The sequence below is a fragment of the Phocoena sinus genome, chromosome 9 (genome assembly GCF_008692025.1).
Source record: "Phocoena sinus isolate mPhoSin1 chromosome 9, mPhoSin1.pri, whole genome shotgun sequence".
NCBI classification, from domain to species: Eukaryota; Metazoa; Chordata; class Mammalia; order Artiodactyla; family Phocoenidae; genus Phocoena; species Phocoena sinus.
Window position 1 is genome coordinate 15,823,044 of NC_045771.1, and position 25,460 is coordinate 15,848,503.

General features: G+C 41.9%; 1 protein-coding gene across 1 annotated transcript in view; it reads left to right on the forward strand.

The window, feature by feature from the left end:
* The window catches only part of DGKI (diacylglycerol kinase iota), a 450,391-nt gene that overhangs the window by 146,457 nt on the left and 278,474 nt on the right, over positions 1-25,460 (forward strand). Inside the window, 2 exon segments of the mRNA XM_032642953.1 lie at positions 13,172-13,280; positions 24,608-24,703. Of these exon segments, the coding sequence (XP_032498844.1) occupies positions 13,172-13,280; positions 24,608-24,703 (205 nt within the window).

Genomic DNA, 25,460 nt, shown 5'->3' on the forward strand with positions numbered 1-25,460 from the left:
TACTGAATGGGTTTTTTTCTTGTTACCTTGGACTTATGGCCAAGTCTCAGAGCTGAAGACCGCGAACACACCAAGGATCACACATTCTAAGTTTGGAGAGCTGCTAGAGGTTAAGATCAGACACCTCTTGGGAGGGCTACGATCAGAAAATTATTCTACCCAGCCCTTCTCTCCATTCCTGTAAATTGATAGAAAGGGAGGGTAGAAGAGAAGATGTTGCTTTGTTCAGAGTACAATGTTAGTGAAGAAAGTTTCATTGCTTCTCTCATTCTCCAGCTGCTACTAGGGGGAAAGGAAGAGGGCTCAGAGAGAATAGTCCTGCAAGTTGGGCGTGTCTGCAGACAACCCCCATTAGGGCGCACACTTAGCTCATGGACTTGGCTGCCAGGCCATTCAGTAGAAGAAACAAAATTGTGAAGAGATGACTTGGTGGGGGACTGCCAGGCAAAATGGGGGCAAACGTTGGGATCCCCGCAAGTTCTTGGTTCCCTAAAATTTTTAAAAGATGATCCCACTCAGCTCTGAGAAACAGGTAGTTTAATTTTTTTTTTTTTTTGGTCGAGCAAGTGCAGTCTTGTTAGTATCATCACAATGATACATCCTGGGTATGCTGGAGGCAAACAACAACAGCAAACCCTGGACATTAGAAGACTGCAGGTTGATGCAACTTCCAGCCTGCCACCAGGTGGGCGAGAAGACATCTCTGTCGGGATGGTTAATGCAGAGGGAGCAGTGTGGGCTACGCCCTGGTCAGTGGAGCAGACTGAAGCTACCATTGGTCCAAGATGAAGCGCTCAGCCTGCCCTGTGGCTAGCCAAGGCCAGTTCTGCTGCCAGCCTCATCTGATCAATTGGTAATTTCCAGAGTTCTGAAAAATAATGATTTTTGACAATTTAGCCAGTGTTCTCATTGCTTCTATGAAGGAGCGGTTTTTCAGAGGTTCTGATTCTGCCTTTTCCACTGTTGGCACAGGAATGGGAATGCAGAGTGTGAAGTATCTTTTGATACCTTTTTTGATAAGTAGAAGTTTTTAATTTTGATGATTTCCTGTTTGTCATCTTCTCCTTGTATGGCTAGAACTTTCTGTATCCTATCTAAAAAAAAAAAATCATTGTCTACTCCAAGGTCATATTTCTTTCTAGAAACGGAAGTAGTTTTACCTTCTAGGTTTGTATCTGTAATCCCTCTTAAAGCATTGTTTGTATACAGTGTGTGATAGGGATCAACTTAAATTTCTTTCCAGTATGAATAACCATTTTTTTCAATATCATTTGTTAAAACTTCTCTTTTCCCCATTGACATGTTTCAGTGCCGCTTTTGAAGTCATACATGTGTGGCTCTATTTCTGGAATCTTTATTCTTTTCCATTGATCTAATTGTCAATTCTTTCTTTGATGTCACATGCTCTTGATTTGTCTTTATAGTAAGTTTTAAATTGGGTAGAGCAAGTCCTTCAACTTTTCTTCTTTTTCAAGATTTTTGACTACTTTATGTATTATTTTCATTTCTGATATATACATTTTATATCAGCTGGGTTTTTGACAGGGGTTGTGTTGAATCCATGTGTCATTTTGGGAAGATGTGACATGTTAACATTATTGAGTCTTTCAATATGCAAATATTTATATATTTATTAACAACTTCTTTATTCTCTCAGTAAAGTTTTGTAGTTTTCAGTATAAGGTCTTACACATATTCTCTTAGATTTATACCTAATAGTTCACTTTTTCGAATGTCATTTTTGATGGTATTTTAAAATTTTCAGTTTGTAATTGCTTATGTATAGAAATACAGTTGATTTTTGTATATGGCTTCTGGACACTATGACTGCAAACTCACATGTTAATTCTGATAGATTACTTGGGATTTTACATGATTTTACACAATCATGCCATCTGCAGATTAAAAGTTTTACTTTTTCCTTCCAAATATATATATATATTTTCCTAATTATTTTTCTCTTTTACTATACTGGCTAGGACTTCTAGTACAATGTTGAATAGAAGTGGTGAGACTAGACATATTTTGTTTCAGTATTAGGGGGAAAATGTTATGTATGTATGATGTTACTTATATATTTTTCAGACATAACTTTTATCAGATTGAAGACTTGTTTTCTCTTTCTAGCTTGTTGAAAGTTTTAGTCATAATTTCGTTTTTCATAAGTGGCCCTGCAGGATGCGCATGAAGCATGAGGATCTGGGTAGTGATGAGTCAGTTGCTAGGCGGGCAGGGAAAATGCAAAGAACATGTACATTTGCTGGCCAAGCTGGATGGGATGGACGGAAGCCATACAGTGATAATGTAGGTAAGTTGGGCTGAGGTGAAGACACCTGATTTCTATTCCCAGCTGTACCACCAACTAGCTATTTGACCTTAAATAAGGTACTTTGTCCTCTACCTTGGACCCAGAGATACAGCTGACAGCCAAGTTGATTTCAGAGAAGGTCTGGTAGAGTTGCAAATGTGGCTAAAAGATTTGAAAAATAAGAAATGTGAGAAGAGACTTATGAGCCTGGACTTCCTTTGTCTGCTAAAGAGAAGGCTGAGATGTCCGTTGATTTGTTACTGATCCTGGTTTACTGCACCAAGACAAACATTCACCAGCTCCCTAGTCTCTGGGTGCTTTGATGTCTCTTTTCTTCAATACCACATATTCCTGGGTTCTTTAGCTTTATTGTAAGTCTCGAGATCAGGAATGTAAGTCTCGAGATCAGGGAGTGGTTTATTCCCTAACCTTACTTTTAAGTAATCCCTTTATGGAGGTCTCTTCATCTGAACCATCTGAGGTGAGTTCTCTTTTTTGCCAGGACCCTTCTCTCACTGATACAAGTGGAGAAGACACATGCTCTTGAGCCTCTCTGTAAACCTAGCCATCGTGCCTAGGGCTGGTCTCAAAGTAGGCAGTAGGTCTCTGCCTCTAACCCCACCCCCACCCCCACCCCATCTATATTTACAATATTCTGGATTGTAGCTTAGGAAAATTATTTTAACTACTTTGAATATCATTTGACTCCATTTCTTTGGATCATGACAGTTTTTGCATTTCCATGAGTCTCTTTAGAGACTGTACATACCCTTATGAGGGAAATATCCTAAACTGTTTTCAGTTGACAAAACTGTTGGGTTATCTGTTCAGTGGCATTACCAGTTGAACAAGATTGCGGTGGAAGCAGCAAAGGTGCCAGGGTGACGGGAAGTTGAAGGAGGTCGGGAAGTGTCCTAGCATGGAAATGGGGAGGGGGGCTGTAAAGACAAGCGTTTCCTGTTGCTAGTTTTACTGGGAACAACCCTCTGGAAATCTAAATTCTTTCCCCTAAATTCTGTGGATTCCCAAAGGGCTTATGTTCTTAAAGTTATTTCTGTTCGCAGGCTCATGCTTTTTCTAAATTTGTTCAATTTCGGATTATCTTTCTATCCCAGTAGACAGTCGATTCTATATTCATTGACCTAGATGTAAATTCAGCCCCTTCTTCAGTTTTCACATTCATAAAACCTCACTGCGTTTAAGCCAGGAGTAGACTTCCCTGAAGATATAAGAGCGGGTAGGAAATACGGCAGAGGTAAAGGACGTACTTCCATGACAGCAATACAACTTCCAAGTGGACATTAGACTGTGTTCTTAAAATGTCCTTCTGCCCCGCCCACCACACCAGAGCATTTCATGGGTCACTTCAAGCCACTGCATGCCCAGTCCTTGTACCATCTTGTCCATCCTTCCCTCCCTCTCCTACTTTGCCTTCCCTTCTCTTCCCTCCTTTTCCCTTTCAGAGGGAATGCAGATTGATGGAGCCTTTGGAACCAGACATCTGGGCTCCAGTCTTGGCCTCATTACTTCTGAGCTGTACGGCTTATATAAGTTCCTTAACCTTTCTAATGTCAGTTGTCCCATCAGTAAAATGGACATAATAAAATGACCCATTTCGTAAGTCTGTCAGGAGTATCAGAGGTGTTTAGTGGATGCCGTGGGTGGCTGCCACATGCCTTCTCAGGACCAAGGTGCTTATTTTTCCAGCTTCAAGGGGTATTGGCTGTTGATGGTTGCCAGGCATTGCCCCAGCATAGAAGAATCTCTTGCCCGTGTTATGCCCTTCCAGGGGGCTGCCCACAACCAAAGACTGGTTGATGTGGAGGTTCAAAATCTTGTCTCTGCCTGAAATTGGGACAACTCTGAAGGGCCATTCTGGCTCCAGAACTTTATGTGAGATCAGCTGAGGTTTCTGTTGTAATCACATCACAGTTCAGCTTCTTATTTTGCCAGACCTTCTGCCCTCAGTCCCCCCCACGCTGTCCAGTGAACTTGGTAACATCGGTTTCCAGCTTATGAGAAAATGGTTAAAATAATGTCCGATGCATACTAGGTGCCCAATAGATTATTATTATTGTTGTCTGGAGAGTAAGATCATGTATTTTGTGAGATTTTCCAGAATATTCCAGACATATGTGAAGCTGTACAACAAATTCTGATTAATAGTTTGACCCATGAATAGTGAGAATGAAATTATCCCCAATTTTGACGATGGAAAAAGGGGTCTTGTTTGATTTTTTAAATTGTTATTTTATTAGAGCATATTCTAATTAGCCTGCTCCAATAGAAGCAGCACCATGTTTCTTAGTAACTGACTCTTACCCGATACTCTCGGGTGCTGTAATTTTGTTGTCTCTGTAGAGTTGATTAATTATCCACCACTGATAGAGGTGCTGGAAGTTTATCTCCCATAAAGTTAGAGGTTAACCTGTGAAAAGCTGACGTGTCACGATTTTATAGATCAAAGAAAAGTGAATGCCACAGGGGCTAAGGTCTTACTAACCTGCGGAAGGTTAGCTACTGCTACAGCAGATTCAGCGGTCTGTTTAGGCATTTCCTTTCTATAATAAAGAGTCAGTTTGTCATACACAATTTCTTATACACACTTTGATTTTGCATTTTTCTCCCCTGTTGGTTACCTCATTAATGAGTTAAATAAAACTTTGTCGGATGCTCACCATTTGTGTGAGAATGTTGTTTTTGACAGTGGTTTTTCCATAAGGATGTGTTTCTGTTTAAGTATTATTAGTTTCTGAAGGGTAGAATTATGATAGGAAGGTACGCAAAGTTTCACGGGGGCAATTGGAAGAGAGAAGTCCACATTTTGAAGTTAGCCAAACCCTGTCATAGTAAATCCAAATTGTGGGCCTAGCTTTGAAATGTGTGTATTTGCTATGAAAGATGTCTATTTGCTGGGGTTGCCATAACAAAGTACCACATACTGAGTGTCTTACCAACAGAAATTTATTGTCTCACAGTTCTGGAGGCTGGAGGTTTAAGATCAAGGTGCTGGCCTGTGGGAGGGGCTTCTGAGGCTGTGAGGGAGAATCTGGTCCAGGCCTCTCTCCTCTAGCTACTGTGGTTTGCTGGCAATCCTTGGCCTTCCTTGGCTTGTAGACACACCACCCTGATCTCTGCCTTTATTTTCACATGGCGTTCTCCTTATGTGTGTGTCTATCCAAATCTTCCCTTTCATAAGGACGCCAGTCATATTGGATTAGGGGCCCACTCTAAGGCCCTCATTTTAACTTGATTATCTCTGTAAAGACCTTATCGCCAAATAAGGTCACGTTCTGGTATACTGGGGATTAGGACTTCATCAGATGAATTTTGGTGGGGGGAACACAATTCAACTCCAAACAGTTTGATTACTTCTCCATTCCCTAGGCTTACTTTTCCCCTCAACTGATACCTTAAGGAGAAGAATATCATTAGCTCCTGAGAGGATCCCAGTAAAAGAAATCTTGCCTCATTTAAAAATGAGGTTTCTTGCCACATCCCACGCCAACCCCATGCCAGCATTGCTTTAGGAATGTGCTGATAATGAATTAGGATTGGGAAATAAATCCCAACAGTGGGTTCACAAGTTCTCAGGGGCATTTAGCAGTCTGCTTTACAGATTAACCAAACAAAATGCCTTTTTGGTATTGCGTTCATTTACATGAATATAATGAAATAATTCCAATGTCATTTGGATTTTGCATTTTTAAAAAATGTGTTGGTAAATTTGTCTGAGGGGAGAGTGTGGTGCCGCTTAATTTTGCTCTAGGCAGTTAGGCAAGTCGGGGAAGAAGAATGATTCCTCTGGCAACTGTGGAATTATTTACTGTGATTGGAGAAGGATCTCGTGTTTGAATAACCCCTTTGAACTGCCTGACACGTAATGGAGGCTTGTTAAATGTTTACTGAATGAAGAGTCCAGGGAACCTGGAATATTTGAGAGCAATTGAATAAAAAGCACATATTTATTCAGAGATTTCCCACATACCTAGCTTTGGGGGCAGCCAGTGTGTTTGAGAGAATAAGAATAACCGTGATTATCTATTGTGCTTGCCATGTGCCAGACATCCTGCACACGTTTAAAAAATGTGATCCTAGCTACTCTCTGAGTTGGATAGTATTATTCTTATTTGAAATAGAAGGAAACGGAGGCTAAGAGAGGTCAAGCAACTTGACTACTTAGCTGGTGATGGGTAAGGTAGGGTGTGTTCTCAACCTGTGCGATCTAATGCCTCCCAAATTGACCTCTCTCTAGAAGCTTACGTTCTTCTTGTGGAGGTAAGACACTTACAATTGAGGCAGCTACAAAATTAGGATCGTAAGAGGCTAATTGTATCATATGTCTCTCTTGCCATGTAAGTATGTGCTGTCACCATTTCATACAAGCGTGGGGCTGTGTAATGGTTAAGTATGTATAATCTGGAGTAAGATGCCTGGATTCAAATCTCACTTGGACCTCTTCCCATCTGTGTGATCTTGGACGCGTAGCTTAACCGTTTTGTGCTATAATTCTTTTAATTGTAAATTAGGGGATCATAAATGTACCTACCTCATTGTGAGGGATGCATAAGAAATGTAAAATGAAACAGTGCCTGGTGAAATGTATTTCCTGCTAGAGGCTTCACAAAACCAGCAATTTATATATGCTTTATTCATTTATGTATCCTAAACATCTAGAACAGTGCTTGGTATGAAATAGATGGTCAGTAGTAAGTACATTGTTGAATGAATAAATGTATTTCAGTATATAAATGCCAGGGCTTAGTCACATTAGCAGACAGAATGAAGTGGTCAGATGCTTGCACATCTATGTAGAACAGTGGCTCTATGTAGAACCGTGGTTCTGTGTAGTCCACGGTTCATGCTGGAAATACCTGGAAGGCCTTTAAATCGACTGATTCTCAAGCCCCACTGCAGGCAGAGGTTGAACACTGCTGTTGGAGAATCACTGTGAAAGTAACAGCTACAAATGTAGACTAATACAGGTAGAACATGTTGAAGAGTCAACGCCAGTGGTGATTTTCTGAATGACTTTTGACCCTTAGGAAACTAAAGCCAACCTTTGTTTCAATGATAATTATATTCCTGAAAACGTCAATATACGTTAAGATCGTCAAAAAATACTCTGTGTTCATATGTAAAATGAATTAAGATTTAGGCTCAAAAAATTACACAAGGTTTGTTCCTCTACATAAATCTGTGGTGGGATGTTTGGAATTTGTGTGGGGCGTGAGACAATTTTTTATTGAGTAGACTCTCCTTAGCGTGGCAGGCAGCTTGTCTGGGTCAGCCTAGAAGCATCGTGGGCTGCTCTGAATATAGGCAAAGTCAGTGCCAATGAATCGGGGGGAAAACACCAACATGCACCATAAGTAAGACCTTGCTTGAGGTACTTGGGGAGTTAAACCAAGGTACAGCGTAACTTTTGAGGCAGCTGGTTCCTTTTCTAGAACAAGGAGATGAGTTCACCAATCTTTAAGGTGAAAGTTGCTTGTTTTAGGAGACTTCATGGCTTAGGGGACCTCCTGACTCGCTGGAGTGTCTCCTCCCAGCAGGTGGGGTCCTCATTCTATTCCCATAGGCAGCATCCCTGGCAGAGGGAGTTGGCAAGATGGAGATGGATTGATTACGGGAGCCACGTCAACCTGGAATAAGAGGAGAGCCAAACTGAATTGAGGGAAATTTGCAAAATGGATAATTAGAGAGTATCCTGGCTAAATAACCACTTACTTCTGTGTTTTCCCATAAATGAAAAAAAGTTTCTCTTTATGAAGAGTACATGCTGCATGTTTCTTTTGATAAATACATTACCAAAATATTAACAGTATCATATGCCCTTTACAAATGTTGTAGCAAAAATTCCATTTTAATGTTGATCGCAAAGCCGTTTTGAGTTCTTTCAGGCTTCTCAACACTGGATTCTACCTCTCTTTGCCTTTATCTTTAAAGTGCTGCTTTGAGGGATTTCTGGCTCTCTCGGGAAAGAACTGAAATGCAAGGCCTGGGATATAATTCAAATCATCCTAATCAGATTTCTCAACCCTTGATCTAATCAGCAGGCTGTTTTGCTTAGCTTCTTGGTCAAGTTCACTCATTAACTCAGAAAGCATTCATTGAATATACGCTGTGTCTACCCCGGGCTAGAACATAATAAGATTAGTAGATGAATTGAGCCCTGTCCTTTAAGAGTTTATAGTCTTACTGAATGAAGTGAAGGTAATAATAGAATGTTATTTAAAATGTATGACGGCTTTCATACTTTAAATATGTTCAAGGTCTCTCATGGCAGGTAATTGACATTAACTCTGACTTTGTGCACCTGAAACTCCGTTTTAGAACATTTTCTTTTAATGTCTATTTCACCGTTATTATTATGCTTCTCTTTTTCAAAGACTTTTTTTTTTTTTTTTTGCCATTATAGTCATCCTCCGACAAAGTGTTGTAAAATTAATAGAAGGAATCATTGGCATTTCACGGTTTTACTGACTGTGGATTCGGAAGGATTCTGAGCGGGAGGAAAGAACGAGAAGTTGACACCCCATTGATTTTTTTATTGGAACACATTGTAGCATAACCACCACTCCAACACGCATCAAATTCTACCAGACTCGTAAATGTCGTCTTTTGCAGCCAAGATGAATCTAAATAGAAAGATAACTTGTACTAATTTTATTTGAGGTCTGAGAAATAATGAAATTGCTTTCTTATTTTGGAACAAAATGTGTATACGTGTATGAATTATTGGGAGAAAAAGAGTTCTCTCCCACGGTTATTTAGAAGAATGGAAAGCTATGATCAGAAGTTACGTCCCACCCCCTGTAGTACCTCTATGTATTTTTCCTGTTCTCTTTCTTTTTTTTTTTAACATCTTTATTGGAGTATAATTGCTTTACAATGGTGTGTTAGTTTCTGCTTTATAACAAAGTGGATCAGTTATACATATACATATGTTTCCATATCTCTTCCCTCTTTCGTCTCCCTCCCTCCCACTCTCCCTATCCCACCCCTCTAGGTGGTCACAAAGCACCGAGCTGATCTCCCTGTGCTATGTGGCTGCTTCCCACTAGTGATCTACCTTACGTTTGGTAGTGTATATATGTCCATGCCACTGCCTCACTTTGTCACAGCTTACCATTCCCCCTCCCCGTATCCTCAAGTCCATTCTCTAGTAGGTCTGTGTCTTTATTCCCGTCTTACCCCTAGGTTCTTCATGACCTTTTTTTTTTTCCTTAGATTCCATATATATGTGTTCTCTTTCTTATGTAATGTCCTTTCGTGAGGCCCATTTACAGTTACAAACTGGTAGCCACTTTGATGTTTCTTATTTATTTCCCCCCAATTAATGTTCCTATGTGTGGTAGATATACAATTTTCTTCTATTAATGTTACAAAAAACCAGCCTTAAATTTGCGTCCACAATGAGGAATAAATAATCAACAAAAGCCCTTACTTAATCATTTCTATTCACAGGCTGGGAGAGAGTATGATTTGACTGTAATTTCATTGCAGGGCTTATCCAGGGTTAAATGTTAGTATGTCTCTTATCTTATAGCCACATTGCTCTTCTAGAGACACATATATCCCTTGCATCCTAATTGGATTCTTTGAGCAATTTGCTGGCAGTCCTCATTAGCAAGAGTAATCAGGTTTTGGTGGTCAGTCTCCAACTTCTGATGAGTTAAATTCATTTTTCCTGTGGTTTCTACCGTGACAACAGAATTTTATTTCCTCGCTTCTTTCTTTTTTCTGATCACAACTCTCTGTGGCTGTTCATGAAAAACTGAAGGATTTGTTTCTCTCATTCACCTAAGATTTAGGAATTCTTCAGCTGTTCTAAGGCTTTGTGCTCAGGCACCATTTGGTATTTTTTTTTTTTTGCTAGAACACTTAAATTTAGGTTGTGGTGTCTGTTAGGAAATCAAAAGTGAAACCTGTAGATTCAGACTCCACAGAGATCTGGCTTTCTTGTGATAAAAACTGTGGCTCAGAATCACGGTACAGGATCCTTCAAAGCCAGAGAAAAGTACTAATGAAAAATGCTAAAGAAGTTCTTTGAACTCAGGTGGAGAAAAAAAATGCCCGGGGGGTGAAGGCTCACCGTATAAGAATCTTCCCGTGTTCTTTCCTTTGGCTCAAGAAAATGGAATATACTTTGGAGTGAAGGGCCAAAATTGATGTTGTTAATTATTTGCCTTGATGAAAGTGAGGGAAAAAAATATGGTGTCATCAGACTGTCTTCATTAAAGGCCTACATAGCCTGTGATGACTCTTTGTGGGATTATATAAAACAAGTACATTGCCTTGCTGCCCAGTACTGGGAGCTTCTGAATATAGGCTACTGGCAAGCTTGATATGATCACTTCCAACTACTGAAGGACCTATCCAGTGTTTCTGGGACTTCCTGTGTAGAGAAAGAGAGGAAAAAGGAAGAAGGAGAAGGAGGAGAAGAAGAATCTTCCAGTGTTCTTTCCTTATGGCTCAACAAAATGGAATATACATTAGACTGAGGGGCGGAAGAAGAAGGAGAAGGAGAAGAAGAAAGAAGAAGCGAAGGGGAAGGGGACGGGGAAGGGGAAGAAGGCCGGACCCTTGCTGAACTCTCAGACACACTTGATCCTTGATTACTGGCTATACATCCTGGATTCTCTTCTGGGTTCTACCCAGACTTCCCTTGGGTTTTAGTTCTGCTGTTCATCTTGTTCACCTTTACAAATTGCATGAATGGGTGGAATTTGCAGAGATCAGTGAACAGTACAGGGAGATCATCTGTCTTCTAGAGTCCAACAAAGCTTCGATTCTGCTGGGTTGTGATGGGATTCACCATACATTTGGCCATCACTGCCTGCCTCTCCCCATCTCACTGTCTGTGTGTAGCCTTGTTCCTCTGTATGAGCATCTGGGCCTCCCTGGGGACTTGGTGCTTCTGCAGGTGTAGTGTCGGAGATGGCAGGTTCTTACTGCAGTGTGCACATCCTGTGAGACAGGCTGCAGAGAGCTAATGCACGTAAAGTAGGTAATGAAGTGGCTGGTGCTTTCCTTCGGGCTCCCCCCCCACCACCTGATAGGCCTGGGGTAGTTAGTGGCCCCTGTCTTGCTCTGTCAACCTAAATAAAGAAGTAAACTGAAGCACGCTCAAATGACCAGAAATTGAGTTTATATGGGAATAGCAGTGCAATGTGGGGCACGCAAACTATAGTAAGCTATGGGCGAATCTGCTGATAGTTTTGTTCTTATGGTCAAAGAGAGCAAAGAAGGGAGAGTCCAGCCAGAATCCAAGCAGCAAGTTCATTGGTTTGAGGATGGGGAGGGATTCTTGGCAAATGTTCATTGTTTGAGGGATAAGTTTCTGTCTCCTGTAAATCAGGCATTTACTGGAAATCAATCTCTTAGTTCTTATGTTTCGTTTGCCTGAGGGCACATGTGTGAGACTCTCCATTTCATATCCTCTGGTTCCGTTTTAGATTAAAATCTTTTTGCACTCCCGTAGAGCAGCGTGAAGACTTTAGCGACAGAAGGAAGCACCTGGGAAGCATGTGTAAGCGCAGATCCCTGCCCCCCACACCCCGCTCAGACACTCGGGACTCAGAGCTGCAGCATCACAAAGGCCCGCCTGATTCTAGTTCAGGTCATTCTCAGAGCACATGTGGACCCTCCCGGAGAGGAACGCTTCTCTCCCGTCCAGGGAGCCACTTAGTTAATCCACAAATCAGCACTCCCGTTTAAACTTGAGACCACTGTCTGACTTTTTTTTTTTTTGTGCTACGCGGGCCTCTCACTATTGTGGCCTCTCCCGTTGCGGAGCACAGTCTCCGGATGCGCAGGCTCAGCGGCCATGGCTCACGGGCCCAGCCGCTCCGCGCGCGGCATGTGGGATCTTCCCGGACCGGAGCATGAACCCGTGTCCCCTGCATCGGCAGGCGGACTCTCAACCACTGCGCCACCAGGGAAGCCCTGTCGACATTTTTGATGGAGCTCTTCAGAAATTGGGCTTCTGTTATTCCTGATGGTACCACAAGCTCTCCGTGGGTGATCCCCGCTTTCTTCCTTTATCTTGCTGTCCTCACTTTCTCCACTAGGCTCTTATCTCCTCCCTTCCCCTTGCTCAGCAACAGTCATGTTTGCTTTGCTAAAGCAGCTCCTCTGATTTCTTACCTTTGCAGACCAGTGTCAGGCCTGACTTTCTCAACCTCCCCTGATTCATTCGCTCCTTTCCGACCCAAATTCTGTTACGTTACACTCAACAAACCTAAAATCCAGCCAATGTGTTTTGGATTTTTCTTACCACGGACCTTGGTAAGATATTGGTCTTTCAGCGTGTGCGATTTCTAGGATGCAAATCGGTCTTTTCCCATTTAGGACCTCAGGCCATGTGTAGAATTCCTCTGCAAGGGTAAGGGAGGGTGTTCTTGAGATCCATAAGACTGAATTTGGGGCAGGAGCCAGCTTGGAGAGCTCTTTGATGGGAAATGGAGGAATTTCAGTTGAAAACCTCATGAGCCTGCTTTTCTTGCTTAGTCTCAGGTAGCTTTAAAATTGTCTAAGATTTGGGACCACCCCAGCCTTAGGTCCTTTTCTGTAAACACAGAGACCTGCATTCCGCCCTCTGCCCTGAATAGGGGCTTACATTTTAATTTCTGGTCCTGAAGCGATATCACCCTAAGGTGGTCCCCTCAGTCTCCCTGTCTTTTGAGACCTGCCACCCTCTGCCTTCACCATGCGCTTTAGAGAGATATATTCCAGTACATTTGCAAAGGTCTTCACATGTGGGAGACTAATTCAGGCATTGTTTCTACCCCACGGGAACTGTTTAGCTCTGTATTACCTTCTGATGTTGGTTTTCCTTTGTGTTTCTTCTTGCTGCAGGAAAGCAATCTCCCGGGCGGGCCTGCAGCACCTGGCCCCTGCACATCCCCTCAGCATTCCTGTGGCAAACGGGCCAGCGAAGGAGCCCAGAGCGACTCTGGACTGGACTGTAGGTGTCGGCTGTCTCATCCTCACGATTCCTGTAGCTACCAACGAGACTTAATCATTTTCAATATTGTTCACTGATCCGTCTTTGGGTATCTAAGCCCTGGCTCCATTTCCAGATTCCTAAGAACATAGCTCCTTTATAATATGAAGTCAGACGTATTGAAAACTAAAATGAAAACTTCATGAATCCTTTGAAGCACTATTGCCTGGGTTTGCAGCTGTGAGATAAAAAGTACCTCTGTACACATGCTTTATTGGTCCCTGCCAAGTTGATGATGAATAGAGTTTACTCTTAGCGACATCACAAAGTCCAAGTTTGATTTCCTTAGCTCAAGCTGCTTTTTCTTTTTTGGTCCTTTTTTTTTCTTTTTCTTGTTTTTATTCTTTTCCTGCGAGAGGATGACCTCACTTTACATTCCAGGCACTCCATGTTCTCCTGTTTGCTAGACTTCCTCCCCTAACCCAAAGGTAGATGGGTCTCATATCAGCGGGGTGGGTATATTAGCTGTTTTTTTAAAAAAAATTATTTTATTGAAGTATACTTGATTTACAGTGTCATGTTAATTTCTACTGTACAGCAAAGTGATTCAGTTATACATATATATATACATTCTTTATCATATTCTTTTCCATTATGGCTTATCACAGAATATTGAATATAGTTCCCTGCACTATACAGTAGGAACTTGTTATTTATCCATTCTATATATAAAAGTTTGCGTCTGCTGTATATTAGCTGATTTTAATGTTTTACCCGAAAGACATGTACAAAAACTGTTAACCTTGAAGAGTGCCGTGCGAATTTCTTCTACTGAGAGTCTTCGGTGAGTCAAGTTCTTGGCTGAAGACACTTTTAACTGTGGACTGAAAGGCCTTGTCCCTTTCTGAAGGAATGTAAGGAACCGTATGAAGCTAGAGGAGGGCTGCTCTGAGATTCTGCCAGTCTGGTCTTAATGATGAATCTTGTTTAGCATTTCTGGTTGAGTTGAACAGAGGGAATAATCCGTGTTCTTTTCCTCCCATAAGAAAGACTATGGCAGGGTGGGGGGAAGGAGAGGAATTTTTAAACTCAATTTTATTTTTAGCACATAGGCTATGATTTAATGTCCTTTAATACTATAATATTTCTCCCTCTTTCCCAAGAACGCACTTACTAACATCCTTATTTTATACTCTGGACACATACCAATGTATGCGGTGTATGAAGTACCTGGCAAAAGACCGAATTTAATTGGAATGCAACTTCTTCCTTGATGGAGTCCAAGAGTGCTCCAGTAGCGCCTGTGTATGTTGAGTTGGTGTTCAGGAAGACTGTTCCTCTCCTCGAATTTCCCTTTATTCCAGGACAGTTATTTAATAAACTCTTAAACCATAAGAGAGTGTAGAATATATTTACAGTAGTGCTTACACAATTAAAAAAGAATTAAATATATAAACAAGCAGGTAAATGAAATAAAAAAGGGATATGCATGGGCCAATGATGAGAGTGTGTTACAGGGACCCAAAAAAGTTAGTTTAATATCCCTGGTGTTCCAAATCCTCTGCCAAAGTAGTGGGATCCTATCTGAGATGCAAGATTCTAACGAGAGAGAGTTTATATCATTTAGATAGAAACATCCATTAAATCATTTCTCTGCCCCTTTTGTGACATTAGTCAAGTCACTTGATTTCTTTCCGCCTCAGGGTCCTCATCGGTAGAGGGGGCAGTGGTGACCCCTCCCTAAGGGGGACTTCAGGGCTGTTGTTAAGATCAAATGGGGGTAATGAGTGTGAAAGTCCTTTGTAAACGGTACAGCCGGCAGGTTTTCTATTCAGAAATAAAGTAATTGACGAATTGGTTGATTGGTCACCATTTGTTGAGTACCTGCTTTGTTCTAGAACCTGTGTTAGTTCCTTAGGATTCTGAGGTGATGAAGATATGGTTTCTGTCTTCAAGAAGCTTAGAATGCCATGGGCAGAAGGGACATTGACAGCTAAGATACAGGGCAGCAACAGCTAGAGTAGAGGGGTACAGAGAGCATCGCTGGGGTTGTGAGGAAGGACGCCTCCATCCCCATTTGATGTTGGAAAGAGTTACCAGAAAATGCTCTTAGAAAGAATTTTCCTTCCTGAGCCAAAGATTGACTAGAAGGTATTATTTTTCTGATTCCTGTAGAGAGGTATATACTCTAACATTTCATCACAGTGGTATTTTTGGCTAGTGGTGGGTGAACTGCAGTACACAGTTCAGGAAGAGCAAGTAGGAAGTACGGCTGGGGTGCGTAGCTGATCCTTAATCCTTCAGCCCCTTTGATTATGGCTACCCAGTCTTGGTGGCCTGATGAATTATCATGGCGGCAGGAAACACTTTGGGGATGTTTAACAGTGGAGGTAAAATGGAAAGCCTTCTCTGAAGACACTCCATCTCAGGGCTTATTTAGAGATCTGATGTAGAAGGAGTTGTAAGATGTGACTCAGAAAAAAACCACCTGTAATTGTGGGCTAATATTGCTGTTAGCAAACAGAAGCCAGCCCGATACTTCCTTAAGACAATCATGTAAAAGATTTTTCTCAGAAGAGAGGAAGAAGCAGATTGTTAAAAACATTTCAATGACTTTTTTTTTTTTGCTGAGACTTGCCCTTGTTTCTAAATTTTGGGCTTTTCCTAACCTAAGTGCTTTACACCAAGTTCATTTATGTTACTTTGCCTGCTTGTTCAAGAAGCTAAACCAGGGTTTTCTTTGTTCTGTTTAAACTATAAGACTAGTCCTCTGGCTTGACCTACTACCATTCTCTTTATTCTACTCCCTTGTCTGCTTCTCTACAAAAAAGCAGCGTGACCATTGCTCTCCTTCTATCAGCCCACTTTTCTGGACTAAATGCATTAAAATGATCAATCTTTAAAACAATTTTTTTTTTAATTTTTGGCTGTGTTGGGTCTTGGTTGCTGCACGCGGGATTTCTCTAGTTGCGACGAGCGGGGGCTACTCTTCGTTGCGGTGCGCGGGCTTCTCACTGCGGTGGCTTCTTGTGGCAGAGCACGGGCTCTAGGTGCGCGGACTTCAGTAATTGTGGCACCACGGGCTCAGTAGTTGTGGCTCGCGGGCTCTAGAGCACAGGCTCATTAGTTGTGGCGCACAGGCTTAGTTGCTCCACGGCATGTGGGATCTTCCAGGACCAGGGCTCGAGCCCGTGTCCCCTGCATTGGCAGGCGGGTTCTTAACCACTGTGCCACCAGGGAAGCCCAACTCTTTTTAAATTTCCTTCCTAATCTAGTGCATTGTTTTAAGACTTAAAGCACACACAGTTTTTGATCTTCCCATTCCTCCCAATGGTATCCTCTCTTCCCTTTCATGGTGACAACCTACAGGGGCTCTCCCTTTGACACCATGCCATGAACGTCAGCCAAGCCAGTTTTGGGGAAAACAAGCTAACTTGCTAGAAAGGAAGGGAGTAATGCTCAAAAAGGAAAAATAGTCTCATCTCCTGGGCTGGAATCCAAGCTTCCAGTTTAGAGCGAGTTAGCCCACTTCGAAGTGAGTCTGTTGCACAGATAATGTGTGTCTTTTCTTAAATGTCACATGCCTCCCATGCAACGGAGACTTAATTTGGACGTGGAGATTTCTTCCCTGTTTTTAGCGTTAGAGCAGAGAACATGGGATGTGGATCTTCACTCTGTGTCCTCTGTTCTGTAATTTGCTTTTGCCCATCACACTGCCTAAACAACTCTCAAAGCAATGGTAGAAAAGCCACCAAGATCTTTCTTAAAAAGCATGTTGGTTTTCAACATAGCATCCTTGATTTCAATTCATTTTTGCCTTCCTCGTTGGAAAATTTCCTCCAAGGCTGAGGGCTGTGGAAAACAGAGCCTCTACAGAAACAAACCCACATCCTAAATCCAGACCACCTTTCCTTCCCTCTGGTTGACGATGCTAAGAAAAGGAGTGCTTCCTTCTGGGCAGGTAAAACAGCACAGTGGGTTCACTGCCTCACTGTTTGGTTCAGAGACAAGATTAGGGAAGCAGAGTCTTCATGGGGGATTGGTTTAAATGGGGTTATGAAACTAGGTCATTTTATCTTTGGAAACCTTGAATGAAAAGGCAGGAGGAGGCAGGTGTGTGTGTGTGTGTATGTGTGTGTGTGTATCTGTATGCACATGTGCGTGCTCTCATTTTAGTCTTGTTTCAGATGGCAGGTCCAAGCAGACCTGTGCCTTCCTTACAAGCTCTTGGCCTTTGCTTTTTAACTTCAGGTTTGGGTGTCATCACCAGTAATGACTCACACCTCGATATCTTTGTCCACTTCCATCCTCATTTCAAAAAACATTGTCCATTTAATTAAGATATCAGATTGCTAAGCAGAGCAGGAGGAGATAACCGACTATAAATTAGTAAAGGTCCTGACCTGGTCAGCCATGTTAATAGTGGGACATATCTAGCATGTTTTCATGTACCCTCACTAATCTTTTATTTTCTAAAATTGTGAGAATTTTAAATTAAATCACATTGGCTGCTGGGAGAAATCATAGACTCTTACAACTTCACAGGTCGGTGAGAAGTACCTAGGTCTAATCTTTTGCCTCTTAGTAAGTGATTATCTAAACTAACACTATTGAACAGAAATATATGTGAGCCATAAACAAAGCCTAACTTTTAGTGGCCACATTAAAAAGTGAAAAGACATAGGTAAAATTAAGTTTAATATTATATTTTGTTTAACCAAATATATAAAAAATTGCTGTTTCAACACATAATCAATATGGTTCACATTCTTTATGTATATATGATGAATATATGATATACATATGAACCATCAATATATGGTTCACATTCTTTTTTCAGACTAAGTCAGTCTTCAAAATCTGCTGTGAATTTTACACTGACAGCACATCTCAATTAGTGCTAATCACATTTCAAGCGCTCCATTGCCATATGCTTACTGGACAACATATCTAAACCATCTGAGACAGATTTCACCTATTATTACCTTGAAGATTTTTAGAGGGAGACAGTCCAGATTTTGTTTCCCTTTCTGAATTTGTAAGGATATTTACATTTGATACATATTTATGATTGTCTTTTTGTTTCAAAACATTTTTTACAAGCAAACTTCTTCATTTTGTGTAGATTATTTGCTTCTGGTGTCGGTGTACTCTATCTGTAAGTGTCATTCAGTCTATAACACACCCTCTCCACAACTTGTGTCTTTTTACCTATAACTATTTATTACTAGGACTTCAGGTAGAACTTGAGAACAAGAAATCCTATCTGTATCTACATAGGTGGGTCTCTGCTCTTAGGTAGCTAGATCTATCTATAGATAGGTTGATCTATATAAATCTATGTATATCTACAGAGACTTGTTTCAACACTCACTAATACAGAAGAAATGTTATCTTCATTTTGAAACGGAACTATTTTTTCTGTCTGGCACAGACGGATACTCTGAGTTATATACTGTTTGAGATGGGATTTCAAGATGAATGTGTAAAGAAGAGAGAAAGAGGTACCTGGGTGTGGAGAATGGAATAAATAAAAAAACATGGCACAGAAAAGGAAAACATGACTATATTTAGAGAAGAGTGACAAAAGAATAGAATGTGTGAAGGTGAATAAGAAAGACAGATTGGTACCATTAATGGAAGGTCTAGTACGTGGGATTAAGTTTAGATTTTGTTTTATAAATAATAGGGATTTTTTTTTTTTAGCCTCCTAAGCAAGAGAGAGGCATAATCACAGCTGTGTTTTAAGGGAGTTAATTTTACAGCAGTGTGAAATATCAGAGAGAATGTCAGAAGTAGAATTCAGAGCAGAAGAAACCAGGACTCGGAGATTAGACATGCTGTTCAGTGTATGGTAAGTAACTTGGGGGTAAATGTAGACAATGAAGGGAAATGCAGACAAAGCTGTGAGCAAAGAGAAGAGGCCTATGTTAGCTGGGGTGGGCTAGGCTGCAATAAATAAAACCATCATGTAATGGCTCATACAAGAGAACTTTATTTCTCACTCGTGTAACAGACCAGGACTGTTTCAGGTTGGGTGGTGGGTGAGCTCTGTTCCACATAGTTATTCAGTGACCTGGACTGACAGTTGCTCTTACAGCGTCATTAGAAGCCTTCTAAAATCATCCCAAAGGCCAACTTCCCAGGTATCCAGTGTGGGAAAAGGGAGGGAGGTTTTAATGGGCCAAGTCTGAAAATAGTACATGTCACCCCTGCTCATGTGCCATTGGTTAGAACTGGGCCACATGGCCCCATCCAATCACAAGCGAATCTGGGTAACAAGGTCTAGCTGTGTGTTCAGGAAGAAGAGAAAAATGATTTTGGTGAATGGCTAGCAGTCTTGACTACAAAGACCCAGGAGAGAAATAGATGTTGCATAATACCAACATCTATGGATTAGGAAGGAAGAAGGAAAACTGGAGACTAACCACAACGATAATAATAAGAACTATACTGAGGGAATCCCCTGGTGGTGCAGTGGTCAAGAATCCACCTGCCAATGCAGGGGACACGGGTTCGAGCCCTGGTCCGGGAAGATCCCACATGCCGTGGAGCAACTAAGCCCGTGCGCTGCGACTACTGAGCCCACGTGCCACAACTACTGAAGCCCGCGTGCCTAGAGCCCGTGCTCTGCAACAAGAGACTCCATCGCAATGAGAAGCCCGCGCACCGCAACGAAGAGTAGCCCCCGCTCACCGTGACTAGAGAAAGCCTGCATGCAGCAACAAAGACCCAATGCAGCCAAAAATAAATGAATGAATTTTTTAAAAAAGAACAATATTAACACCTATTAACTTCTCATTGTGGGCAAGGCATTGAACGTTATTCATTTTCACATTTATACATCATTGTGATCTTGTGAGGGAAGTACAATTATTACAATTTTAGTGGTGAGTAAACTGAGGTCTAGGGAAGTTAGAGAGACCCTAGGTCATAGAGCTAGTAGGTAGCAAGTCTATCTGACTCCAAAGCTCATGTTTATTACTCTTGAACTGGATAAGGATTTATCAGAAGTGTAAGAAGAAAACCACAACAGTTTATTTTTCTATTCATGTGTGAATGCCACCCAGCTGAATTCAGGAGTTCCCAAGATCATACCCACTTGCAGGTTCCGGAATCCCCAAGACCACACTCATGTTCGATCGTTCATCAGAAGGACTCATAGAATTTACTGAAAGCTGCTGTACTCACATTTATGGCCTATTATAGTGAAAGGATACAGGCTCAAACCAGCCAAGGAAAGAGGTGCATTGTGCAAAGTCCAGGAAATTTCTACACAAGGAGCTTCCAGTTGTCCTCTCCCGGTGGATTTATGACAGAGATAACTTCTCCCAGCAACCATGGTGCAACTATACATATGGCACATTGCCAACCAAGGAAGCTCATCTGAAACTTGGTACCCAGAGTTTTAGTCGGCGCTTGGTCATGTAGACACAGTTAACCACCTGCATGGTTGACTTTAGCCCCTAGCCCCTCTGGAGGATGAGCTGATATATGCCTCACCATAAGTCACTGCTATTTTAGAATATTTGGCATGGCCCAAAGTCCCCATGTAAACAAAGATACTCTTATCAGGCAAGACATTCCAGGCACTTAGAGAGATTACCTTCCTATAGTTGAGGGCAAAGGCCAGACCTCTCTTTGCGTAAGGTTACTTCCTTCTGATGTGTCAGACAAGACAGATGTACAGGAAAAGGATGAGGCATGGGGAAAATGTAGTCTAAGAAAACGTATGTTTCATGTTTTCCTTGCATGACTGTTTTTTTCTTGCATGCCTCTGTTTCTTTCATGATTTTGAAAGACCGTCGTGTCTCTTAGGCATCCATGTTTACTTCTCACAGTTTGTGACTCCAAACTTACGGACAGATTAAAAAAAAAATTATCCTTTCTACTCCTTGGAATTGCATATAACAAGAATGTGATTCATTCACTGATTCTTAATCTCATCTTTTCAGTTCCCCAAATTTATTTATCACCTACTATTTGCCAGGTGCTAAGTTAAGTGCTGGACGTTTAATGTCCATATGAAGCTTAGAATCTAGCATAAGAGCGAAACATGAATCAAATAATCATGCCAATGAATGATGGGAGGGAAACATGGTTTTATGAGAGTAACTAACAAAATGACTTCGATTTGGGGGTCAGTGATGGCTTCTTTGAGAAAAGAACACTTGATCTGGTAACCAAAAGGTAAATAGAAATTACCCACGTAAGTCAGAATGAAGAAGAATAGGAAGTTTGGATACAGTAAACAGAATATGTGGTCAACAGTCTTTGATGTGGGGACATTTGAACAGAGATCTAAATGAAATGAGAAATGCACAGTGCAGGTGTCTCGTGTAAGGAATTTTTAGTCAAGGGAGCAGCAAATTCAATGGACCTGAGATGAGAGCTTCCTTAGTCTGCTTGGGAAATACGAGACCAGTGTAATGGCAGGTCAGCGACTGAGAGGGAGAGAGAGAGAAGATGAGGTAGCTGGGCAGGGAAACGAGATTGCCGAGAGACAGGAGAGGAAGTCAGAGAGGCTCCCAGGGACGAGGTAAGTGAGGACTTTGCACTCTTCCGAGTACATAGATAGCCATTGAAGAGTTATGAGCAGATGAGCGGTTTGATTGATTAGGTTTACTTTTTCTGTTGTTGTTTGTTTGGCTGTGTTGGGTCTTCGTTGCTGGGCGCAGGCTTTCTCTAGTTGTGGCGAGCGGGGGCTGCTCTTCGTTGCGGTGCGCCGGCTTCTCTTGTTGCGGAGCACGGGCTCTAGGCGCATGGGCTTCAGTAGCTGCGGCGCATGGGCTCAGTAGTTGTGGCTCGTGGTCTCCAGAGCCCAGACGCAGTAGTTGTGGCGCACGGGCTTAGTTGCTCCACGGCATGTGGGATCTTCCTGGATCAGAGATGGAACCCGTGTCCCCTGCACTGGCAGGTGGATTCTTAACCACGGCGCCACCAGGGAAGTCCCTGATTAGATTTACATTTTAAGGTAATTATTTTGGTTGCTCTGTGGAGAACTGACCATGGGGAGACAAGAGTAGAGCAGAGACACCAGTTAGGGGGCTATTGGGAATATTCCAAGCCAGAGACGATGGAGGATTGGGTGGTAACAGTAGATGTGGTGAGAATTAATTGGGTTTCATACACATTTTGAAACCAGAGTCAGTAATATTATTTCTTGAACCCAATTCCATCAGGCTTTCTTCCTTCTCATCCTGCTGTTGGTACTTTTGTCAAGGTCATCAGTGACTTCACATGTTCACGTGGTGAAATCCAATGGCCAATTCTTCAGCTTTTGACACAGACCTTCTAGGTGCACTTTCTTTCTGGAAACGTTGTACTCTTTTTTGTTTTCCTTGTACCCCAGTGGCCACTCCATCCCAGTCCCCTTTGCTGGATCTTTCCTATATCCCCAAACTCTAAGTTTTGGAATGTTCCACAGCTCAGTACTCAGAGCTTAGGTTTTTGCATTCAGTTCTCATGGCTTTAGATGCCATCAATTAACGGTTGCCTCCCAAATTATTCATACGGTACATACCTCTTCTTTGAACTTCAGACTCATAAAAATTGCCCTCTCAACATCTCCACTTGAAGGTCTAATAAGCATCTCAGAATTTTACATCCTCAACACTGAACTCATTGCACTGATCGTTTCATAATGTATAAAACTATAGAATCACTGTGTTGTACACCTGAAACTGATATATTGAATGTTAATTATAACTCAATGGAAAATAAAATAAAACAAAAACCTGAACTCGGCTTACTCCCTAAATCTGCTCTTACTGTAATCTTCTCCCTGAATTTCAGTAAGTGGTATTTCCATTCTTACAGCTGCAGATATTTGCTAAAAACTTCAGACTAGTTAAAGCACACTGTCTGGGGATGGGCTCGTAGCCAGGTGTTCTTCAAAACCCATCAGGTCATTGTAATGAGCGATTAAGTTTGAGAACGAGTGTGCTCGAGCCACTGTGGCAGGAAGCCCCCACCTTTTTCTTTCCCTCTTCTCTTACTAATGTCGGGCTTTCTAATCAGATCCCCACTCAGGAGTGAGATTAGCTCATGCTTGCAGTCCTGCCGTGCCTGAATCCTTGTCAGCAAGCTTCTGAGTGCTCGTAGAGGGTCTCCAGTGTGCAGGGGCAATCGGCTTGGCCCAGTGTGGATGAAGCCCGCCAGCCCAGTGAGTTTCTGATGTCTTGCAAGTCTCTGACTCCCTGGGCTTACTTGCTCCCGCCCACCTTACTTGGCCTACCGGGACTTAATTTTGGGCCTGCCTAGATTGGTATTATCAAGGATTTTTGACCTTCTCCCCACTGCAACATTTTATACTTCACTTTTTAAAAGAGTTGGTGGGATTTTTGCTGTAGTACGTTTCTGGAGTATTTGCTGCTCTAATTATGTGTTTAGTTTCCATGTTCTCTGGTAGATTTTACTGTACACTAACCCAGTGCCTGGCACCAGGTGTGTGGAATGTTTATTGAATGAATTAGAGAATCAAAGAATGAAAAGAGATTTAATTCTATAAATGGTTATAAGTTAAATCTGGACGATAAGTTCCCAGTAGTAGAATATTTTAGTTTGTGGAGCTGGCTTTCTTTAGGATACCTGGCAAAGAAATGCCTTTTAATTAACTAATTTATTTTTTATCTTGTTCTCATCCATCATGATCTGAAGACTTTTAGGGTTCCAAACCTACAGCTATTCTCTGTTTGCCACTGGAGGTATGTGAATATTTTTAGAAGTAGGGAAATCATTCAATTTGAAGAATTTAGAATTGGACGAAGGCCCTATTGAGCTGGTAAAATGTTTGAATTAGTAATTTATTATGCTTTGACTACACAGCGACTTAAAACTAAGTTATAAGAAGCTCCTGGTTTAGAAGTATAATTTATCCATTACTGATATAAATGTATTTTCAAGCAGCCTTTAAAGTACTTTAATACTGCTCTCCTCCTTAGCTAATTTGCTAAGGAGAGTCGACTTTTAATAGAATTTTGGCCTCAATTGTCATGAACTCTGCAGTGGGCCTGGATGAATAAGGCCTTATAGATTGAATACCTTGAGGGTTTTTTGCCCCTCGTTTGTTACATATTTCAAAGATGACCACATCCATGGGTAAACGCATCTTTGGACTTAACATATTAATTATTGCTCACAGTTTTTCCAAATACCTTTTTCCGTTTCTAGAATTTTGGTAGGACCAATTTCAGCGGTATTTTCAGGGGTAAAATGAGAAGCGTTTAGACAATTTGGGTTCACTAACTGTCTTGCATCCAAAATCTAAATTTGAGATCTGCCTCCCTCCACCCCGTCCCTTTATGCCTGAAAAGAAAACTGAAGTCAGGTGGGTCTTTTCCTTCCAGGAAAATGCCGTGAATGGAGAGCACCTGTGGCTGGAGACCAACGTCTCGGGAGACCTGTGCTACCTGGGGGAGGAGAACTGCCAAGTCAGATTTGCAGTGAGTGTGCGCCCGGGACCCCTGTGCTCTGGCCTTCCTGGGGGGAGCCTTGCGGGTAGTTGAGTCTGAAGGCAGCGGGGATCACCGCGCCTGAATTTCCAAGGAAAGCTTTGAAAGAGCCTGTCCCTGTGAGGCAGTTGACAGTTTATCAAGTTAGCATGGCTTTTAAGGGGTCAGTTGAATGGTTTTAGGTTTTTTCTTGATTCTGCAGGTCGAACCTTGGGATAATGTGCTACTTTGTGATGATAACCAGTGTTGGTTTTTGTTAGTGTGTTTGGGGGTGGGGGAGAGGGTGAGTGTGCATGACGGCGATGCTTGCACACGGAGCCGTGTCCTGTGGGGAGGGACCTGTGGGTGGAGGAAGGGTCTCTGTGGGAGAAGGCTCTCCTTCGTAGGGGAGCGTGTGTGGTGGACGACATTACTGGTGGGTGAAGGTAGAGATGGGTGCAAACACCGGTCTGGTGGTGGGTGTAGGCTCACAAATAATTCAGACTAGGCTCCAGATGAGAAAATTCTAGAAACTATATAAGTGATCAACAGTCAACTCCATCAGAGCATAGCTTTCTAAAAGTTGCTTTGTCCGTATTTGGAACAACGTTTAAATGTTAAATCTTCTTTGTGTTCCATGAAAAGAGCATGGTTGCCAGGCTGTAAGTTGGGAGGAACTAAATTTTAGTATTGAGAAAGTGAACTTAAAATTTTTGTGTAGTTAAAAATTATGGTTCAAAAAGAGAGTAATGGGGGCTTCCCTGGTGGC